General features: G+C 38.1%; 1 protein-coding gene across 7 annotated transcripts in view; it reads right to left on the bottom strand.

Moving 5' to 3' along the window:
• The window catches only part of LOC126980024 (serine/threonine-protein kinase pakA-like), a 29,208-nt gene that overhangs the window by 9,333 nt on the left and 3,604 nt on the right, over positions 1–16,271 (bottom strand). For 2 of the 7 annotated variants that reach the window (XM_050829648.1, XM_050829649.1), the window contains exons 4-10: positions 15,927–16,034; positions 14,210–14,273; positions 12,696–12,749; positions 4,737–4,794; positions 3,230–3,322; positions 2,381–2,473; positions 1,041–1,148 (exon numbers count right to left, since the gene is read on the bottom strand). In XM_050829648.1, the coding sequence (XP_050685605.1) occupies positions 1,041–1,148; positions 2,381–2,473; positions 3,230–3,322; positions 4,737–4,794; positions 12,696–12,749; positions 14,210–14,273; positions 15,927–16,034 (578 nt within the window). The remainder of the gene's footprint in view (positions 1–1,040; positions 1,149–2,380; positions 2,474–3,229; positions 3,323–4,736; positions 4,795–12,695; positions 12,750–14,209; positions 14,274–15,926; positions 16,035–16,271) is intronic. The other 5 variants (XM_050829651.1, XM_050829653.1, XM_050829650.1 and 2 more) reach the window with 4 other exon arrangements.

The following is a 16,271-nucleotide window of genomic DNA, read 5'->3' as shown; positions in this document are numbered from 1 at the left end:
GCGATTGTTAGAATTCTTCATTGACTCTATTGAATTGTTGACTGTTTTGGGCAACGTTGTAAACATATACTAACACGGGAACATAAAATGATATTAACAATGTCGGATGTTGCTGAGTAACACTTGGAGACGGTGATGTACAAAAATTATTACTTTTTGTACATACCAAGCACGAGACCGAATACGGCATGACATCCTTCTTAATATGCTATAATATTGGTATCAGCGGTGATTTGTTAAGATGGTTTTCCTCCTATATTGATAATTGCACTCAAGCTGTTGTTGACAGTAATTATATCTCAGGGTGGGAAGCCATATCGAGTGGCGTTCCTCAGGGTTCCTTGCTTGACCCTCTATTGTTCGTAATATTTTTATGTGATGTACAAAAAGTAATTGCGGTGTGGATGCACGGTACAGGAAACCGGCTACATAGTATCCAGATGATGAAGGTGATATCCAGCGATATGATGCGTAGTGCGAGGTGGAATTCAGAGGCAGCAATCAGATCAGACAGCTCTATGGAACACCCCTTAATAAATGCGGTAGAAGACACACAATGAAGCGACATCTCCTGTGGTCGAGCTATTTATAAAATAGTGGATCCCCAAGTAAAAGAGATTCTGCGGCAAAGCCGCTGAAGACCCCATACTCCTCCTTCTGGATTGCGAGGCCATTGCCAGAATCAGGCTGGGGTGTCTTAAAACAAATTCACTCAAATCAAGAGGACGTGCCCTGCCTGGACTCTGTGAGGATCCTACGCTTCTTGAAAGGAATAGGTCTTCAGAATACAATTTAAATTCCGGCACACGTTTCCTAGTAGGAGCCTCGATTTTTCCACAGGTCATTATTTTTTAGGAAGTCGAGGGTAGTCGCGCTAGCGCAAGCAGAGGGCCTAGGAATTAAGTGCATCTAAATCCCCTACTCATAATAATAATAATAAGTAAAAGAGTTTATGAACTCAGTAACTTGATGTAACATACGCGTAATACTACTAACAACTTGTTTATATCCCATGCAACATACTACTAAGTGTTACTTACAGTTTGCTCATGGTCATGTGATCCGACTTGATTCTCTATCGGATCCTCTTTCTCTGAATCATCTTCCTCTGAATCATCTGCAGGACTGTTTTGCTTCGACTTCTGGCCCTGATGAAACAAAACGAGGCCATTAATTATATATAAAAATATCGAGGTTACTAACAATTTTCAGATATTGCTGTCCAATGGCTTGGTGACAGTCAGTGATTTAGCCCCAGTCAGCATAGTTTTCTTAGAGGTCGCCCGTCTGTCTGTAATATTGCACTTCTTAATTAATAATTATCTAACTGAAACAATGCAGCAAGGTGTCCAAGCTGATGTTATACGAAAACACAGTTATAATTACACGCGTTTTAATACGTTAAAAGTGTTTTATTTAAATTAGGTAACTATCTGTAACTTTTGCGGCTACTTGTTACTAATTGTTGATTGTTACTCATCGCGTCAATAACAAACATAAATTAACAAAATTTAACATACAATAACATTCGACAAGAATCAAATAGCACGACATATGTTCACCCGCGGTCGTACCTTACCACTGCCACATTTACAGATGCTAGATTTTAAGTTGCCGTGTTGAAGTTACATTCTCTAACAATGTTAGCGATTGTTAGAATTCTCCATTGACTCTATTGAATTGTTGACTGTTTTGGGCAACGTTGTAAACATATATTAACAATGTCGGATGTTGCTGAGTAACACTTGGAGACGGTGATGTACAAAAAGTAATTTCGGTGTGGATGCACGGTACAGGAAACCGGCTACATAGTATCTAGATGATGAAGGTGATATCCAGCGATGTGATGCGTTGTGCGAAGGTGGAATATCAGAGGCAGGAATCAGATCAGACAGCTATATGGAACACCCCTTAATAAATGCGGTAGAAGACACACAATGAAGCGACATCTCCTGTGGTCGAGCTATTCATAAAATAGTGGATCCCCAAGTAAAAGAGATTCTGCGGCGAAGCCGCTAAAGACCCCATACTCCTCCTTCTGGATTGCGACACTCAAAGCAAGAGGACGTGCACTGCCTGAACCCTGTGAGGATCCTACGCTTCTTGAAAGGAATAGGTCTTCAGAATACAATTTAAATCCCGGAACACGTTTCCTAGTAGGAGCCTCGATTTTTTCACAGGTCATTATTTTTTAGGAAGTCGAGGGTAGGCGCGCAAGCGCAAGCAGAGGGCCTAGGATTTAAATGCATCTAAATCCCCTACTCATAATAATAATAATAAGTAAAAGAGTTTATTTACTCAGTTACTTGATGTAAAATACGCGTAATACTACTAACAACTTATTTATATCCCATGCAACATACTACTAAGTGTTACTTACAGTTTGCTCATGGTTATGCGATCTGACTTGATTCTCTATCGGATCCTCTTCCTCTGAATCATCTGCAGGACTATTTTGCTTCGACTTCTGGCCCTGATGAAACAACAATTGTTGACTGTTTTGGGCAACGTTGTAAACATATATTAACAATGTCGGATGTTGCTGAGTAACACTTGGAGACGGTGATGTACAAAAAGTAATTTCGGTGTGGATGCACGGTACAGGAAACCGGCTACATAGTATCTAGAAGATGAAGGTGATATCCAGCGATGTGATGCGTTGTGCGAAGGTGGAATATCAGAGGCAGGAATCAGATCAGACAGCTATATGGAACACCCCTTAATAAATGCGGTAGAAGACACACAATGAAGCGACATCTCCTGTGGTCGAGCTATTCATAAAATAGTGGATCCCCAAGTAAAAGAGATTCTGCGGCGAAGCCGCTAAAGACCCCATACTCCTCCTTCTGGATTGCGAGGCCATTGCCAGAATCAGGCTGGGGTGTCTTAAAACACAGTCACTCAAAGCAAGAGGACGTGCACTGCCTGAACCCTGTGAGGATCCTACGCTTCTTGAAAGGAATAGGTCTTCAGAATACAATTTAAATCCCGGAACACGTTTCCTAGTAGGAGCCTCGATTTTTTCACAGGTCATTATTTTTTAGGAAGTCGAGGGTAGGCGCGCTAGCGCAAGCAGAGGACCTAGGATTTAAATGCATCTAAATCCCCTACTCATAATAATAATAATAAGTAAAAGAGTTTATTAACTCAGTTACTTGATGTAAAATACGCGTAATACTACTAACAACTTATTTATATCCCATGCAACATACTACTAAGTGTTACTTACAGTTTGCTCATGGTCATGCGATCTGACTTGATTCTCTATCGGATCCTCTTCCTCTGAATCATCTGAAGGACTGTTTTGCTTCGACTTCTGGCCCTGATGAAACAAAACGAGGCCATTAATTATATATAAAAATATCGAGTTTACTAACAAAATTTTAAGATATTGCGTTGAGAAAACATAATTTTTAGGATCACAATCACTGCTCTTGCCTTTACATTACCGCACCAGCTGGGCTAAGATGCGCAACGCGACATATGTCGCGACGCGAGAGACAAGAGTTGCCGACATCGGGTAATTTCTCGTATATCCTAACATGCACACTACGAGTGCCAAAATTCTCGTGGAAGACTTGGCCTTGTCGCGTAGACTAACCGATGTTGCCGTTTAACAAGAATAATTGAAGAATAAATGGTATTCTTACGTTGCAACACAGATTTCGTTCATTCTACTTTTTATCTTTAACTATTATAATGACATTTGTTACTGATATTTACTTACTCTGACCACAGAGTACTTTTACTTCGGGCCTTCGGGGCCGGCAACTGTCAATTATGGCTTGTTAAAGTTATCATAATAAAGCAGTTTTTTATGGTAGTGGAACATTTTCGTGAATTTATAGTGAAATTACTCGCTAACGATATGCAGTTCTTCATTGTAGTGGAAAGTTTTTTTTTTTAATTAAAAAACCTTGGCTAAAAGCACTATGACGTTCGAAATTTGCGCCGACAAAATATTCGAGGTTATGTAGCGAATATTTCATTGAAAGTGACTATGAACATCAAAGCAGATGCACAGGTACGTCGGTTTTAAATAAATATATACATTTTGGACACAGAGCGTAACAATGCAAATACTAAGTTCTCTTTTAATAACTTTTATTTTTCAGTTGTGGATCATCAACACAAACATGTGATTAAAATACCAGATCTGTCAGTATTTTCTTGGAATAAAATAAAACCAAGAAACAAGCAGGAGATAGATCAATGAGATTGCTAACTCCAATGTCAATTTGTCACTGATATCTAGCATTGCATTTAAATAACCCTAAGCGAAAGGGTTAAAGTCGTGTCGAGTCCATTTTTAAATTGCCCCCTGTGGGGCGTAGGCCCCACGTGGGGAAACCCTGCTTTAACCTTCTATCTTTGCCCTCTGAACGACCTTAAGCTTTCTCATAAGGCCCCATTGTTAACGACCTCGTCTCCGTTCCGTATAACATCACTGATAGGATATTGATTAAAAAAAATCCTCCGTCTTGAGACACTGTATCATTGGGGATGAGAATATTATACCGAGATTTACGAACTCTGCGCATACTAGTTGGATTCGACTTCTTGTTGGAAATTGGACCTGCCTCACTGGATTGTTTGTCCAAGGTAAACGTACTCGTCAACAGTTTTAAGAGTACAACTCCTTGTGGAGCCGAATTGAGGACATCGAAACGGCGAAACCGTGGTAAGAGTCAACGGTTCTACAGTACTACTAATAAAATGAAATTTTAGTAACTTACGTTAGTAGTGGGTTGGTCCAGCAACCAGCTTGGCCCTTCCAATGGATCCTCAGGAGTCCTAAAAATAATCCAAATAATATTTCAAAACAGAGATTATTAAAGAGAGATTAACAGTGTAATCACTAAGGGTGGCGGACTTAATATCCGTTTTTTACAGACTGTTTGGAGCTGTGCGGGTTGATTCCAGCGGCCGAATCTGGTCCACCGGTCTGGCATTCCACAACCACGCGTTTTTGCAAGAAATTTCTTTGTCAATACGAATCAAATACGGGCTGCGGTTCTCCCGAACGGATACGACTTAGGGACCTTCATGAAAAAAGCATACCTTAAAGCCGAGCGTCCACCGCCGGCTAAACTAAGTTAGTTTAGCTTAGCTCGCATAGTTGAGCCAGTTTTTCATACATGTGCGTCCACCGCAAACTATGCGTGGAAATGCCCCAGCTAAGTGGAACTAACTTAGTTGTGCGGCCGATTCGTAAATAACTGAGCTAAACTAAGCGCTTCTCACCCCCTTGCCTTACCCCTCTGACGCCTGTCGATAGTGTTGTTCAATGTACAATGTGTTAAATTCGCTGCTTGTTTTCCAGGACTGAATTTGTTGACTTATCCAGTATCTATGTTTCCGTTTTTTCTTCATAAAATAAGCAATAATCAATCTTCTTCTCCTATGACGATAGTCCTCCTCTAAAGTCTCGTCATTGCTCGTGTCGTCTTCCATATCACGTTTGGTTAACTCAACGTTCTAGCACAAACTGACCATCACTAACGTAGTTTTAGCTTATTTATTAGTGGACGGACAACGTAGTTCTAGTTTAGCTTAGCTTAGTTCACTGAGTTTAGTTTTCATTTAGTTTAGCCGGCGGTGGACGTTCGGCTTAAAGGCCGGCAATCCATTTCTTGACACCTGTTGTTGTGGATGTCCATGGGCGGTTGCCTCAACTCTCCCCATCCCCTCTTGTCCGTTTGCCCCCTCTTATATAAAAAAGATTACATTTCGGATTTGCATCTACCTCCCCATTTCATCATAGGCCGACCAGAATGGGGGTGGACTTTGTGTACCTACATCATGAAATATGCTTCCCACGTCTCTACTCGAACTGCGCGAGCCATATTTTCGCGTCCTCATTTTTTCATGCCATAAAGCTAAACAGAGTATATTCTTATGATATTGTTAGGTTTCAGGATTACAGTGTTAGGAAAACACCAGTAGGTAGCCGACGTACCATATTAATATTTATGATGATAGTTTTATTTTCAACATAAAATATTTTTTTAAACACTCAACTAATCTTATATCTGGGAATTTTACAATATTTGAAAAATGACACATATAAATCAGAGCTAATTTGAAGCAAAAGAATGGCGACAAAGTTCAGTCTCGCGTGAACACTCGCTAAGCTTACACATACCGCCTGTTACCGTCCTTCCAACATACCGGCGGAATAACATATATTTTCAACCTTTGGTTCAAAATTTTGCAACTGCAATATGTCTGAGTGTGCAATTTGCAATGAAAAGTTTAATGATGGGGTACAGTGTTCTCTTTGCCATAACCTACTATGCTTTGGGTGTGCTAACATATCAGAAACCACATGGAGGCGCTATGGATCAGAAAAAAGATCGCAATGGAAATGTGCAACGTGTCGCGGGCTATCATCCACCACGCCGATGCCCACCGAACCTGCTTCTCTTGAAACTATCATGAAGGAGCTCCGTGATATGAAGCGCCAGCTGTCCAGCGTGCTTGCGTTGAGAGAAGATATACGAACCATCAAAAAGGAACTGTCCGATCTTAATGACACGTGTGTGTACACGAGCCAAATAGTAGACGACCTGAGTGGTAGAATAACGAGCGTTGAATCCAGAGTCAGTAGTGTTGAAAAATTACAGGATACTGTAATATGCCTTCAGAGTGAGTTGTCTAAGACGAAGCTCGCACTATCTTCAATGGAACAAAGATCGCGTCTTAATAATGTGGAAATCAAGGGTATCCCTATCAAAAAAGATGAAAATTTATTCACAATCCTAGACAAAGTCAGCACGAAGATCAATCATGTTGTGCCAAGGGCTCAAATCAACTATATATCTAGGGTTCCTATGCACAATTCAAAGGAAAAGCTGATAATCGTCACCTTTTTAAACAGATATGTAAAAGAAGACTTCATCGCAGCGGCTAGGGCGGAAAAGGTGACGACCACGGATATTGGCTTCACAGGATCAATAAAGAAAATATATATTAATGACCACCTCAGTATGGACCTTAAGAAGCTTTTAACATCTGCCAAAAACGTTGCTCATGAGAAGAATTATAAATTTGTGTGGGTTAAACATAGTAAAATTCATGTGCGCCGTGATGAGACATCGAGAGTGTTTGTTATACGCCAAGAAAATGATTTAAACAAGATTGTTTAAAATGTGGACATCCCCATTACCTAAGTGTAACCTTTATCATTAATAATTTATCGTTTGTGTATAATATTTCAGTATTGATAAGTTATAAATTGTTTTTCACCCCTGACTTGCTTATAACCGGTCACTTTTACAACTTTGTTACTTTGTTCATTTCGATAACTAAAACGTACAATATGTTTGTCTCGCTTACCCTTATGAGTTTTGCCTATAATTGCCATCTTCATCGTATGCCTCACTGTTCTTACTTAGACACAGTATTTAGAATCTACCCGCAATTTCTTAAAATTACGTATTTATCTAATAAATGCACGAGTAAAACAACACCGCATATCTTTAAAATTATTATTAAAATGATTCGTATTATGTTTTTAAGTAATAGTATTGATAATGTCTTATAATATCTATAATTTAAGTATTTATTATCAGAACGTCCGTGGTCTAAGAACAAAAACTAATGAAGTTTATCGTAAAGTCTGTATGAATTCTTATGATGTAATTATATTTACTGAGACGTGGTTAGAAGACAGCATATCTGACTCCGAGTTCCTGGATGATCGGTACCTAGTTTGGCGACGTGACCGTGATTATAGTTTAACGGGTCAAACAAAGGGCGGTGGTGTTTTAATAGCTACACGTAAACATTTGCAAGTTAAGTTGCTGCCGCAATTAAACTCAACAGCAGAAGACCTTTGGATAAGTGTACGCATCAAACAAGCAAATACACGTAAGTGGATTGATTTGTATCTCTGGGTTATTTATTTGTGCGAGCAGAATAACGGCTTGTCATTTAGTAATCAATTGGCAAACTTCCTCACAAAATTAAATTATGCGTCATCAGTCAACCCTTCCGATTCTTTTTTGGTTATTGGTGATTTTAAGTTAAGCGGTATTGTTTGGCAACCTACAGATACTAGTAGTTTTAATAGTACTTACATGAGTTCTTCGGATGAGTATTCGCTAACGGACGAAATGAGCGCATTATGCCTGCATCAGTTTAACGGCATACTTAACAAACAGAACAGACTATTAGATCTAGTTTTTTCGAACCAATTAATCTATGTATCCGAGTGCACCGATCCTCTTACACCCATTGATACTTACCACCCTACTTTGTTGATAGATGCAAAATCATTTGAAACCACGTTATTAGATCACGCGCCGCGGCTCCGCTATATTTATGATAAAGGTGATTTTCAAAATATTAACAATAGAATCAGAGGTATTGACTGGGAAGGCGAGTTTTTATCTCGCCCTATTGACGAGTGTGTTAGCTTCTTAAATGAAACGGTATATGCCCTTCAAAATCAGTATATACCAATAAAACGTGCACGGAACTATTCGTATCCAGTTTGGTATAACTCAGCTCTGATAAAAGCGATTAAGGATAAAAGTAAATACCATAAAAAATTTAAGAACTACGGTAACAAATCGGATTATTTTACATATAATTTATTACGTAATAAAGTTAACCAATTAGAATCTATTTGCTATGAACAGTATATGAAATTAACTGAGGATTCAATTATAAAAAATCCAAAACCTTTTTGGAAGTTTGTGAAAAGTAGGTCACAATCTCATTGTATGCCTAGTCTAATGACATACAATAATAATAGCTTAACCAGTGGAGAAACTATCTGTAATGCGTTCTCAACATACTTTCAAACAACATTTCTTAACCCCACGACACATAACAATAGAAGCATATCCTCTTATTCTTCAGATAACGGTGACTTAACTCTTAGTTCTTATTTAAATATTAATTCTGATATTCAAAATATTGATATTAATGTGCATGAAATAAAATTATTACTTGATAGGCTAGATATAACAAAATCTCCAGGCCCTGATAACATTTCGTCATTTTTTCTTAGAAAATGCTCTTCCACTATTGTTCTTCCTATCTCCATGCTTTTCAGTAAATCACTTTCTACTGGCTTTGTCCCTAAGTTATGGAAATCGGCATTTATTACACCAGTACATAAGAAAGGGTCTCGATCTGAAATTACGAATTATAGACCAATTTCAAAACTTTGCATTATTGCTAAAGTCTTTGAGAGAGTCATATATAAGCAATTGTATGCTAACTTAAAAAACACCTTTAGTCCCTTCCAACATGGATTTCTGAAAGGTAGATCTACTGTTTCTAATCTTTTACTTCTCAACAATTTTATTACTGACGCTATGGATAATGGTATGCAAGTCGATGTAATCTACACCGACTATAGTAAGGCGTTTGATAAAATCGACCACAATACATTAATATGTAAGCTATCTCAGTCGGGAATACGGGGTGACTTGTTACGGTGGTTCTCGTTATACATAGATAATCGTTCACAAGCTGTTGTACTAAATAACTACATTTCTAGTTGGGTTCCAGTTCCTAGTGGTGTTCCCCAGGGATCACTACTTGGTCCACTTCTTTTTATTATCTATGTAGGTGATATAGATTCCTGTTTTAAGTCTTCCAATTTACTTTCCTTCGCTGATGATATGAAAATATTCTCTTCAATAACATCAATCCTTGACATGATTGCCCTTCAAGAGGATCTCAACCGCCTAGAGGAGTATTGTCTTACTAATAAACTAGAACTTAATACATCAAAAAGTTCAGTAGTCACATATACCCGTAAGATTAACATCCTACAAACAAATTACACATTAAGAGGTCAGGTGCTCTCTAGATGCAATGGTACGAGGGATCTCGGCGTTTACCATGACTCTAAGTTGCTATTCAATGATCACATTGATAAGATAGTTAACAAGGCTTCAAAGGCAGTAGGTTTTATTAAGCGAATTTCAAAGAATTTTAATAATATTAAGACTATTAAGATACTATATTGTACTTTTGTTAGAAGTCATCTGGAATATGCTTCACAAATTTGGAATCCTACATATAGTACGTATGTTGACCGTCTAGAAAGTGTTCAGAGGCAATTTTTAAGATATCTTTGTTTTAGATTTAAGGTACCTTACGATTCTAATAGCTATGTTGATTTGTGTAAAAAGTTTCACTTCTTACCACTGAAAGAACGGCGAAATATAACTGACTTTTTATTTATGTTAAAAATTATAAGCAATCATGTCGATTGCCCAGATCTGCTGCATAAAGTTAATTTTAATGTACCTCAAAAAACTCTTAGATATAGCCCTCCACTTTGTGTTCCTGCTGTTAGTAGTTAATATAGGCAAAACTCATATATGGTGCGAGCGTGTAGAACAGTGAATGATGTTAGTAGATTATTAGATATTGACATATTTGCTACAAGCATTTCCAAGGCAAAGCAGTGCATAACCCTCAACTTTTTTAATTAAGTATTGTTTTTTGTTATCGGTTTAAAAGAATCTTTATTGTCATGAATTTGAGCCGAAAAATAGTGTTCACGTACATATTTTATATTACTTCTATTAGTGAAAACCTGTAATTGGCTATCTGTTACTATTTAAGTTTCTAAAGAAATTGTATTAGCTGTTGGTTTTCCTTAAATAAATAAATAAATAAATGTCAGTTTACCAGCAATCCTCTCCGCTTGTTTGTTTGTTGTTACGAACTATGACGTCATTGATCGCGGTTCAGAAGCACGCCAAAATGGCAGACGTTCAAAGGGTCCGAATCGGATTGCTGATTACAATAATTTTTAAATACGCTCAGTTACTTTTTGGCACTTGATATTTTTTAAATAATTGTACAACGATGCACTATCGAATAAAAATATATGCCTATTCAATATTAAGGACAAACGCGCTACCCATATAAAAAAATATTGATGAAACTGGTTAGTAAAACTCCATATTATAATTGGGGTAATTTGAAAGGTTACATTTAATAATATAATAGGTACATATTATACGTATTGTATTAAGTACAGACCAGATAAACTATGGAAGTTAGGCGAAGCGAGCAGTTTGACACATGGCTACAGACTAGACGTTTTCTGCCACCAAGCAATAATAAGAAGCATAAAATTTTTTTTTAAGGAATAGGAGGACAAACGAGCGTACGGGTCACCTGTTGTTAAGTGATCACCGCCGCCCACAATCTCTTGCAACACCAGAGGAATCACAGGAGCGTTTCCGGCCTTTAAGGAAGGTGTACGCGCTTTTTTTTGAAGGTACCCATGTCGTATGGTCCCAGAAACAACTCACAAGGAAATTCATTCCACAGCTTTGTAGTACGTGGAAGAAAGCTCCTTGAAAACCGCACTGTGAAAGACCGCGACACATCCAGATGGTGGGGATTATATCCTAACTTGTGGCGTGTCGTGCGAAGGTGGGATTCGGCGGCCGGAATCAGGTTAAACAGCTCTTCGGAACACTCCCCGTGATAGATTCGGTTTGAATGGCGCCACGTAGCTTGTAAAATTACTGGGCTGATGAGATTAACATCGTATGTCTCAAAGTGACATGATATATTATAAATACCGCAATGGCGATGCCGCAATTTTTTTTTGAATAAACCAAAGCAATTGCATTGTATCAGATGACGTCTAGCGAGTCTTTTCGCTTTTTCTCATAAAAAAACTTATGTTTAAGGCTAATAACAGAATAACAACCACGGAACTGCAAAAGAAAGAGGTAGGCAGACTACGAAAGATGGGAAGACATCAGAAGAATAGCGCGTCAATAAGGGATTATGATTGTACAGCATACGATAGGACAGAAAAGAAATATTTTGAGGCCTTCCGCCTTTGTCGGAGCACAAGCTGTGCCAAACTAACGAGCTTGACTTAAATTTATAATTAGAAGCGTGTAAATTTAGAACAGCAATAAGACAGCGTGTAACGCTCGGCCGACGGTCAGCGCTGATGTTGGTCATGCATAGCTATAACAATGAAAACATTTGAACAGTCAAGCGCTGATGAACCGCTCAGCGCGTACAGCTACGTCGCGCTGACGAGAGTCGTCGGTCCGCTGACGCGTCATGGCGATAATATACTGCAATAGTTCTAATAAGTTAATCAATTTTTCCTGTCAGCTGAACACTAAACACACCATGGTCGGTGCGTACGGATACCAACTCAACTCAACGGACCAGCACTGCAAATGAAGCCTTAATATTTATTTGAATTTACAGGTACTTCTATAGGCGCGTTATGGAGAAATGATTAGTGAACAACCTGAGAGTTGAACAAAGCAAACAAGATTTTGTAACGATGCTGTACTCGAACGGTTGGCTCAGTTGGTTAGAGCACCGGCACGGAACGCCGGAGGTCGTGGGTTCGAGTCCTGCATCGTTCATAAATTTTTGTTTTTCAAATTTTATTTATGATGAGTGAAATTTTAAGATGCGCGCACATCACTGTAACACAAAAGTAACAGGGTGAAGAAAAAGACACACTTTTTTATTATGCTCCAGGCAAGGCAAGTCAGCAAAGGTAACAATAGATATAATAAATGAAAGAATATGTGAAGTTTTTATGACAAGGAGGCAGGATACGCTAGTGTTCAGATAACCTGATGATTTAAGCCATTCAAGTTATCAGCACTGCTCATAGTAACCCACAACACCAGAGGAATCACAGAGCCTTGGTTAGCCTTTAAATTATTTACCTTTCTGTGACATTCAGGGACCCAGCCTCTTCTGAAATTGGATGAAGTTCCCTTCTGTGAATGAAATTGATTCAAATTAAGCATCAGCAGTTCAAATTTGAGATTGAAGTTATTTTATTATTATTATTTATTATATTGTTGATAAACACTAACAGCTCTGATAAACATTAACAATAAATATAATTTCTTTAAATTAATTTTCTATAAGTGACACGTTGAACTGGAACATAATATTAATTTAATGACGCTGTTCAGAAATCATACTGATATATTTGATATTTCATATTTATAAAAACGTCTAAATATTTAAGTCAACGTTCGTAAAATACTAGAGAGTATTAATTTTAGAGTTCCTTGCTCAAATATGTATTTACCATCAAAAGAGCAAGCACAGTGTTTGTCCATTATAATCTAACTAGCATGTAATTTTTTCAGGTATGATAAGAAAATAAATCTGTTTTGATTCTGGGCACGGCCGGTCATTACTATAATCACTTGTAAATTCGTTTACACCGATCAAATGACACCCTCTAAGTTTGTTGGTCTACTGAAACGTGACATTGGCGAGTTGTGCTGCCACACCACCAGAAGCCACTAGAAAGAATAGAATAGAATAGAGATAACCAAAAATGAATGATATATTACTTTGTAATTTTATTTGCACTGTAATATACATAATGCATACACAATGTAGTAAGAAATTAAGTAATTATAAAATTAGTATATGGCATTAAATAGGATAGTTGAGAAGAATATTTATGTATCCAAAGGTATACTATAGATTTACGTCTAAGTATTTGATCCGGTTTGCAATCACCGAACCTGGCATGGAGAGTTAAACTGTATGTAGATAACTCACATGACTGATTCTTTCGCAAAATACCTCCAAGCTTAAAGCATGATCCTTACCTCAAATGACCGCAACACATCTTTTGACGTGTAATTGCGGATGTGTATGGAAGGTGGATATTTACATTCCATCAGGTGTGCAACTTGACCTTTTACTCCCACTAATTGAAGTAAAAACATCATTTCTAACAACCTTCTTGCTTTGAGCTGGATAGGTAACACACTTGAAACACCTAAATATTCTGTGCGGTACTACAATTGCGCTCGTCACCTTGAGAGATAAGATATTAAGTGTCATTTGCCCAGTAATTTCACTAGCTATGGCGCCCTTCACACCGAAACAAAATAATGCTTACACATTACTATCTCACGGCACAAACAGGCACCGTTGTGGTAACCATAAGCTAGCCGGCATCCTGTGCAAAGGAGCCTCTCACTGCTAATGGATTCTAACAACATGGACAAGACAAGCTATAGACTGGAAGGCCTAAAGGAAATGTAAACATGGATGTCCAAGTCAGTTAGGATTTAAAAGAGAAAATAATTTTCATACCTTATTATTTTAAATTGAAGTTTTATTTGCAGTTGGCTTAGCGTGTTGACAAATATAAAAATATTTCATACACTAAATTATGTCAGTATATTAATATCTTTCTTTTACTTACGAATTATTCACGTTCTCTTCATTATTTAGGATGGGTGATACATTGCCCTCCTCTTCATCACCATCTGAAAATTGTTTTGTTACCTAATATATTACATAACCTTAATTAGAATTATATACTTGTATATGGTGATAAGTTGAGTCGCCAACGCGGCTCCCAGATGTGGATAGCCCACATGCCAACCCCATTAGATCTTCTGCTGACTTGACATTCCGATATTTAGTATTTTCTTTGATTAACGCGAGTGTTACACATTTAAATAAAACACTTTTAAACGATTAAAACGCGTGTAATTGTATATATATCCTCTCCAATAATCTCTAAATTAAAACCTATAACTACACATACCAAAAAAGAAGAGGACACTGTCAGTAAATTTTGCCAAAAACCATCTGTGTACATCAAATACCACCTCCAAGGAAATAAATGGCGCTAAACTTCATAATGACAACTATGACAAATACTATCATTGACTCACTTCATCTGCAGTCCCCCTGAAAACGAGATCTGAAAAGGTCTTGAAACGTCGGGTTAACTAAAATAAAAATGTAACTTTTACGCAAACATCTAATGTAAAACCGTTACAATTACACGCGTTTTAATCGTTTAAAAGTGTTTTATTTAAATTCCGATATTTACCAGGTCACCGTCGACGCCCCTCTCGGGACTGACCGTTGACTGGTCATGAGTGTAGTGATTATCTGACCCCCACGTCGCAAAACACCAGCGATCCGCCGCGTTTGGCACTACAAGTCAACAGATTTTGATAGGATGCGTTCCTTTTTTGCATCCTACCTTTGGGGCAAGATTTCCTTCGGATGATCCCAGTGCCTGCACCGTTGCAGTAGGCGATGTGATACTACAGGGCATGGATATTTTTATACCAAGCTCTGTAATACCGATCGGTGGCAGATCATAGCCCTGATTCGATGCGTAAGTTAAAGCAGCATTTGACTGCAAAAAAACAGGCGTATTGAACTTTATCGCGTTTATCCCGCACTCATGCTCAAAAGGCGTAGTCCCTGACTCATGGAAGTTAGCCCTTGTCCATCCGATCCAAAAAAAAAGGGAGATATTTCGGATTCAGCAAACTACAGGCCTATAGCTATTACCCCCCTGCTCTCCAAAATAATGGAGAACATAATTAACCCCCAGTTCTTATACCAAGAAGGACAACAGTTGAACAATGTCCGCTGTCCGTCGTCCGACCATGGTAAAAGCAGTACTGCTTTTAGCAGGCGATCTTCTGGTATAACACATAGATGGACGGCGGCTATCGAAAGCAAGGGAGAAGGAGCTGGCTGAAGTTAGCCTGGATATAGTAAAGGCCTTTGATTGTGTATGGCACAAAGCGCTTCTGTCAAAGCTTCCTCTTCTCAAATCTTTTGGGCATCCCGACAGTTTATGTAAGTGGACCTCCAGCTTCCTCACTTACACAGCGAACAGTTGTTGTCGAAGGATATTGCTCGAACCCGAAGCCTGTGAACGCTGGAGTGCCCCAAGGCTTTGTGCAATGTCCTATACTGTTTCTTCTGCATATCAATATAATATATTATATTATATTATCAATATATCTCCAACATACATTGCTATGCAGGTTTCTCTCTAGAAATCATCAACTATGTCAACTGTTGGACGACAGGTTTCACAGTTTCTAATTCCTTTTTACTTAGATTTCTATAGTTTTACTGAATAATTATTAAGAATATTATTATACCTTGCTCATCTTGTAAACTGTTATTGCTATTATTGCTAGTGCTGTCATCCTCATCTTCGTTGTTCTGTAGGTCAGACACATCAATCCTAGTCAGTGGTATATACACATCTAAAAACAATCATACTATTAAATGTTGCAACAACCTCGTGTTAAACATGGTGATATGAGTTTGATCAGCAAAAAAAAATAATAAGGACTACTTCACAAACTAAGACTATAAAAAAAAATATGTCTAAATCATGCATGCAGGCACTCTTTCAAATCTAAATCGCGAACTCTCTCGTTCCATTCGAGCTCTCTTCCAATTAGCCAACCGTTCGAGTGACATATCATTCATAAATCTTG

Source organism: Leptidea sinapis, chromosome 4, assembly GCF_905404315.1.
Source record: "Leptidea sinapis chromosome 4, ilLepSina1.1, whole genome shotgun sequence".
Taxonomy (NCBI): Eukaryota; Metazoa; Arthropoda; class Insecta; order Lepidoptera; family Pieridae; genus Leptidea; species Leptidea sinapis.
Note: the sequence above shows the minus strand (reverse complement) of the source record. Positions and strands in the feature narration are given on the sequence as shown.